At 34.1% G+C, this 7,030-nt stretch overlaps 1 protein-coding gene across 3 annotated transcripts; it reads right to left on the bottom strand.

Moving 5' to 3' along the window:
- Positions 1–3,087: 3,087 nt before the first annotated feature.
- Positions 3,088–6,523, bottom strand: LOC145631247 (high mobility group B protein 15-like). Of its 3 annotated transcripts, none has more exons than XM_081683338.1 (7): positions 6,238–6,523; positions 5,706–5,853; positions 5,534–5,612; positions 5,279–5,432; positions 5,070–5,195; positions 3,897–4,300; positions 3,088–3,781 (listed from the first exon to the last, which is right to left on the bottom strand). In XM_081683338.1, the coding sequence occupies exons 2-7, from the start codon at positions 5,828–5,830 to the stop codon at positions 3,203–3,205; spliced, it is 1,467 nt and encodes a 488-aa protein (XP_081539464.1). In that variant the 5' UTR covers positions 5,831–5,853; positions 6,238–6,523; the 3' UTR covers positions 3,088–3,202. The 3 variants fall into 3 exon arrangements, with proteins under 3 accessions (XP_081539464.1, XP_081539465.1, XP_081539463.1); XM_081683339.1 differs by having other exon boundaries at positions 3,897–4,297; positions 5,706–5,867; XM_081683337.1 differs by having other exon boundaries at positions 5,706–5,867.
- Between the last annotated feature and the right edge of the window lie 507 nt (positions 6,524–7,030).

The following is a 7,030-nucleotide window of genomic DNA, read 5'->3' on the forward strand; positions in this document are numbered from 1 at the left end:
TAGGTGCAACAAGGTAAGTTGTGTGATGATAGAATGAAAGTATGTTATGAGTGTGTTTTATTTACGTTTATGTACTTAGCATTGATGATTGTTTGTTTGTATGTTTGTTTGGCCTTATCTTTACTTTGGTCCCATGATGACCCATTTCTAATGGAGAGTAGTGGAGACAAGTAGAGAGAAGCTTTTCAGGTGATGAAACATATTCATGATGGGCGTGAGAGAAGAGCGAATCATGCTTAGTTTTCATAAGTTTATGATGTGGTTATTGCTTTAATTATTCTATTATTATGCTGTGAGAATAACGCAAAGGTTTTATGTTTGTTTGGTTTTAATAAGGGCCTACAATGGTTCCAAGTTATAGGTTGACTTTGGTTTGACTTTACTTTCATTTTGTTGACTTTTTTTAATGACTTGTTTTGAATGTTTTTAATGATAGTCTTCTGCTGTGTGTTTTTGATATTTGCCTTAACCGTTTTCACGGTGGTTGTAATGTCTTAGATTTTCCTATTTTGAGTTTTAAAAAGAGTAAAACAAGTATTTTAAAGGAAAGAAATTTATAGGGTGTTACATCACTCATTACCCCATATGTCACATGTCACCTCCCTTAATATTAATGTTTAAGTCTTTATGCATTGTACAACTTGCAAATTCACTTGCAAATTCAAGTAAGAAAATGAAGTGTTTCATTTCCACCATAATAAAATAAAGTTCAATTAATTAGTACACATTACATTAAACATATGAATTATAATAAAAATTGTCTTTTCATCTCATAGACTTTAAATATAATATAAACTATTATGTCATTTCATATTTAACAATATATCTTCATGTACTAGTATGTTTCATGCCAACTCATGAATGAAAACTTGCCTAATGTTCTTGTTTTTTTTATAGTAGTATTTAATTTGGATGTCAACCTAATGTTCTGATTTTTTTTTTATATTTAATTTGGATGTCAACCAAATAAAAAAAGAAAACCAGATACCGTATGTATGAATTCTGTCGATCATAGGAAAAATTGCATAACTACATACAGCTTAAATTACTTCAATCACTTAATACTAATTTGTTCCTTATAATTAAAACAGAACAAGGACGTATATATCTTATGTGTTCCACCAACAAATTAGACAATATGTACTGTATAGCACCCAACTGCTAAGTGCTAACAATAAGCTCAACTAGTATAGATGATAGATCAGTTACTAGTTGCATATAGATAGTTATACATAGGAAGTCCTGAGCATTCTAATACAATTGACAGAAACCAGTATTATTTAAGTAGTACCATACCAGAATCAATTGATTGAAGGCTAGTACGTTACTCAGATCATCGCATATTTGTGGGTCCATTCCCTGGCAATCTTGTTATAACGCTTCCTGTGATTCCAGTAGAGATCACACACTGAATTGCAAGAGTCTTTTTTATGATTTGGGTCTGGAAGAAAAGAGCATATTGACAGCAACAATTTCTCGATTGTCAGAGCTGGCGTCCATCTATTACTCAGTATGTCTACATGGATTGTTCCATCACTTCCTACATTCGGGTGGAATACCTACACAATTTATATTAACCCCGCTTCATTCTTGATGATTCTTCTAGCTACATACTAAGCTCAGGTATACATAACAAGCAGTTAATTACGAGCCAAGCTGGGAGTACGTACATGAACTAAATTTCTACAAATGATAAATGATAAAGATGAAGTTTAAAGCAACTTATCCTAAAAAGAGAATAGCAAAAATAAAGACTACATTATTACCTTAGTTCGGAACTTAATTTTGGGAGGTTTGAAGGGATAATCATGTGGAATACGGATAGTGAGGAAGAAGATGCCGCCATCAAATGGAGTATCAGAAGGGCCAACGATGATAGCTTGGAGACGGAAAGGATCATGAATATCAACTGGACCATAGCAGCAATGACTCACATTCTCATCAGTAGATGATTTGCATAACTCATTAAGCATCCTTTGCTTAGCCATGGATACCTTACCGTACTTTGTCCTTGACACCAAGGACTTGGAAGATGAGAGAAGTTGAGTTAGAAATGTCATCCCACCAATTGATATTGATTTCATGTCATGCATGCAATGCAAAATGACAACAATAATAATAATGTCAATCAAATATATGTGAAGGTGAGTGAGTTTATAATGTTAGATTGCTTTCAGGTTTACAGCAGACAAAGTTGTGGAGTCAGGGAGGGACCGCACTAATTTCAAAACAACTTTGCACTTCTTTGGACGCAACTCCTAATTTAAAGTGGGAACACAAGCAACTCTCTTGCCACCTAAACTTACCTTCATTCCCTAGCTTCTGTTTAAAGCTCCTTATCGGTTTTACTTATGTTAGTAAGCTATTTTTCCCAGGAAAACAGAGATTCATCCTTAGAACAACAAACGGTTGGCCACTCAAATCAAATTGCAGATCATTCTTAAATTTTGAGTGTAATGTTTTACAATCGGTTTTAGGAGTTGATGATGAAATTTTCCACCAAAAGGAGTAGGGTATACCTGCTATACTACCTCGGATTACTTTTATATTCAACTTTGGAGTATTATTTTTGAGATATAAAATATTCCAAAGTTGCTTATAAAAGTAATCGAAGGTAATATATAATTTGTCATCTTCACTTGTCCTACTAAACAAGCTACGTAGTTTACCTAAAACTCTATATAGTCCATAATCCATAATACTTGTTTCATACAACCGACCCTTTCCGCTTCAAGTAAAACTTTAAGTTTTAGAGAATAATTAGCTCAATGAATGTCAGCATTCATCATTCGTTACAATAACTTTACTTTGATTTTCAATCAGTTAATACAATCTTTGTCCTGTATCGGCTGTATGTAGAACCAAAGGACAATAGGCTTGTAACAGGTTTGTGAAAAAAAAAAAAAAAAAAAAAAAAAAAAACACTCTTAACTTGGAAAATTCATGATTTTTTGACTGATTAGCATGTACTCCAATCTTCTAAGCATAAAATAAAGCAGCAAAGGAAAAATGTTAAACTGGACTACAGGCTAAGACGTGTAATCAGTTCCTATGTGTAACCTTTCACTGCAAACTGCCTTCTTGAGATGCTTAATAGCCTAAATAAGCAAGATCAGTCTCACATTGATGTGCATCCCAATATTTGAGCATAAAGAATTTACAAATATCAGCACAAAGGGGGGAACCCGGAAGTTGGCCTTAACTATGTCACAGCAGGAGCAATAATGGAATTCTCTTGTTCAGCATTAGGTGATGATTCTTTCTTCGTCTCCCTATGAAATTGACTACCAGCACTCAAGCTCCCTTCACTTTCTTCACAACCTGCTTTCTCCTCTGCCTTAACTACTTGAAACACCCCTGCTGTTGCTGTTTCTGTTTCAGAAGTACCTGCATTGCCTGATTCAACAGTAGTACCACCTACTACTGGAATAGTTTCTGCATCAGAATAATCCTCATCCTCCTTCTCCATGATCTTGTCGTTGTCATCATCATCATCACCTTCATTTTCATCTTCATCTTCTTCTTCTACTGATTCTTCCTCCTCTTCTTCTTCATCAGTCTCACTCTTGCTAGAATCACTTTCTTTATCAGGTGATCCTTGGGTATCTCTTTCTGTCCCATCTTTCACATCCACTTCTTCCATCACCAAACCCAAATCAGGAAACCGCTGCTGTATTGGTATTGCACCACTTATCACCTGGTTTGTTCTTAGTCTCTCTTTATAATCTTCCATTTCTGTCCTGTATCTCTCTTTGTCCTTAATTGCTTTTTCTTGATACACCTGAGACACAATAATTCACCTGGTAAGAATATGGTTAAAACTTTAAAAATAATCTTTCACATGATACTAATGAACCAAAAAAAAAAAAAAAATCATTCAAATTTGCAATTCTTACAGCCTTTTCACTGTCCTTTAATTTGTTCCAGAGTTCACCAATCATCCTACTAATCTCCCGGTCCTTGCCTGGGTGAAGTGGCTTCAATCTGGCATGTTGCTCAGCAAAGAAGAAGTTGTAACCACTTCTATTGGGCTTAGGGTGAGTAGGATCTCTCTTCCTTATCTCAGAATTCTTCCTCCTCCTCCTCCTCCTCCTACGAGGAACACCTGATGTTGCAGGAATGTTATCAGTTTTGCCAGTTGGGATACAAGATGTTTGTGGCGCTTGATTAACTTTAGCTGGTGGAGTCTGGTAGAGAACTCCTTTTAGTTTATCCTTCCCAATTGTGACAGTAACTAGATACCCACTTTCAAACTTTCCATCTATCACTCCAATGATAGGATACCCCCCAGATGGTGCTGCTGATGAAAGAAAAATGAATGTTTAAATACTGCAATACATCATACCAGAACAAAGTTGGAAAACCTTTAAAGTTTGCTAACAATAGGATGGGATTCTTGGCTAGTGAACATGTAACCTTCATATTTCTTTTACAAAGCACACACCTATCTGTATTAGTAAATGAGGTTTGAGTATCTATAATATCAGACAGTTGCCAAAACATTTCCAATGGGTATCATCATCAAGGTTATTTGCATATAAGTGAAAATGGCCCATCTGTTGTGAGCTTTGTAAAAGCAATTTAGTTTCTTTCTGTTGTGAGCTTTGCATGCTTAGCTTATGTAAATATATAACTACTACTGTATCATATAAGTGGTTATTTTAAACACACATTTAATGAATGGTTTACTAACATCCTGAAAAAGCTTAATTTGTAAGATATTCTTTTCTGTCATCTTCAATTATCTAGTACAGATTATGTTATAATTTGCCTTTGAACTAATTGCTTTTGGTGATGTTCCAAAATTCAAGTATCAAACATTTAGTTAGCCCTCTAGCACATTAGTATTTATTTCTTCTAACATATACTACAAAAATGGTTTGCTAGACCATTTTCCTAAACAAACAAATACAGACAAAACCGATGAAGGACACATAGCCTGTTCCTCTTAGCAAGGAAAAGATAAGACCCAGCCAGATATACTAAGTAGGCATTTGTTTGTGTGAACCATATAAGTGATGAAAAGCACAAGTCAAACAATTGTCACTCTACATAGAATTGAAGCATACCTTGAGACACAGACTCTGTAGTGTTTATCTGGTTCTGATGTACATTTGCAGGCTGAGCTGCTGCTGCGGACATTTCAGACAGTCCATGGACAGCAGAAGGTGCAGGATTCAGACTCTGCAAGACACCTGTAAAAATAAAATCAGCACAGTAAAAGCTACAGACTAAATACAAAAGCAGGCATGAATATATAGAGTGATGAGGGCGGTACCAGGAGAATAATCGCGTGCATTGAAGTAGTAGATTCGCTCATAGTGTTGAAGCAATGAATAGTAGTATTTTCGAAGCACAAAAGAAGCATTTGTGGCTGTGGAAGGGAAATTGAAAGTGGCTGTAACATCTTTCCATCTTTTTTCTGAGAGTATCTGCAGACATGAACAAAATACAGATGGAGCATGAATTGGAAGAAGCTAGCAGGAAGTTAGATAAGAGGGGGAAGTATGACAGTGAAGGTAAAGTAGTAAACCTTTTCAATACCACCACGAGAAGTAACCTCGACAAAAAGCTTGTGAAGATCAAGATCACGGCCGCCAATGACGGGAATCCTGTAATAAGGTAAGCTAATGGGTATAAGGCTGAAAGCAATGCAATAATAAGAGGAGTACAGTAGAAGATGATGATGGTGGTGGTGGGATTACATGAATTTAGTGGCCATAGCTGCGTGAAGGCTCTCGAGAGTGGTCATAAAAAGTTGACGATTGGAAACAACATCCTCATACTTGGCAAGAGGGGCTGGATACTGGTTTCCTCCTTGATCAACCATTCTTCCTCAGACCAACTATCTATCTATATACAATATACTGCGCACAATCATTTATTACTATTTCTATCTGCCTTTTTTAGTAACATTCACAATAATATATATTCCATTTTTCATAACAATATATAATACCATTCACTTTGCTCTCCAATAAATCAATTTTTATTTAAGCTCCAAATTAATCAATACAAACCGTCAAAGCATACAAATGTATAGCTAGATAAACAAAAAACAATAGATTTAAACGAATAATAATTATTATCACTCCGTAACAGATTTTGCTATCATTTATTAAACAAATGCATTGAATGATGCCAACAGTAGCATGCCCAGATGAACGAAAACCAGAAATAGCAATCACATTAAAATAATAAAATTAAGAATAATGAGTACGACTAATTAATACTTACCCAACCAACTGTAGTCTGTAGAACAACAGGAGATACATAAACCAAACCAATTCCCAATTCTCAATTCAAATGACAACTTTTTTTTTTTTTTACTAAACCTTTTTTTTTTTTCACATACTACGTATATGTTTACTCGTATTTATTAGCATGAACCCTAAATTTATAGAATCTAATCTATGTATATCTTCACTTGTATGTTTATGAATTGGTAAATATCAAAATATAAATTTAAAATATACACTTTCCGTCAAAAGAAAAAATATATATATATATACACTGAAATTAAAATGACTCTGTTTGCTCAAGGGCACCCGTGTAATTTGCTATACATTCTGTTTGAATTAATCAACGCTTCATAATAACCCAAATACTCGTACTATTAGATTGGTTTGTTAAGATTAGAATATGCTAGATTCATTCATGTACCCATTACCACACGTTCATTTTTATAAATATTTATTATTTATGTTATGCATGAGATATTTCTTTTTTTTTTTTTTTTTTTTTTTTTATAGGAGCATGAGATATTTCTAAATTTGTTTCATTTTATTTTTTTTCAGTTATTGAATTAATTATGGATCGGATGATTATAACATACTTTCGTTTTCATTTTTGAAAAAAAAAAAAAAAAACACATTTTGATATCATCTCTCAAACCCAGTAGTAACAATTGTTTTTTCTTTCACATATCTCTAACTAACTCTACTATCTTATTGTATAATTTTTCAATACCCCAACTACCTCACTTTACTTCTTACAAAGTACTAGTATTATTCAAAGTATTATGTCAAAG

Source organism: Chenopodium album, chromosome 5 (assembly GCF_948465745.1).
Source record: "Chenopodium album chromosome 5, dcCheAlbu1.1, whole genome shotgun sequence".
In the NCBI taxonomy this organism is placed as follows: domain Eukaryota; kingdom Viridiplantae; phylum Streptophyta; class Magnoliopsida; order Caryophyllales; family Amaranthaceae; genus Chenopodium; species Chenopodium album.

What these genes read in the sequence shown, in the direction of transcription:
- LOC145631247 (XM_081683338.1), bottom strand. Translation starts at nt 5,830, where the DNA reads ATGGTTGATCAAGGAGGAAACCAGTATCCAGCCCCTCTTGCCAAGTAT. An exon ending in GCTATGGCCACTAAATTCAT is followed by an intron (nt 5,613 to 5,705) that starts GTAATCCCACCA and finishes ACCTTATTACAG; the next exon opens with GATTCCCGTCATTGGCGGCC. An exon ending in TAAAGGACAGTGAAAAGGCT is followed by an intron (nt 3,782 to 3,896) that starts GTAAGAATTGCA and finishes ATTGTGTCTCAG; the next exon opens with GTGTATCAAGAAAAAGCAAT.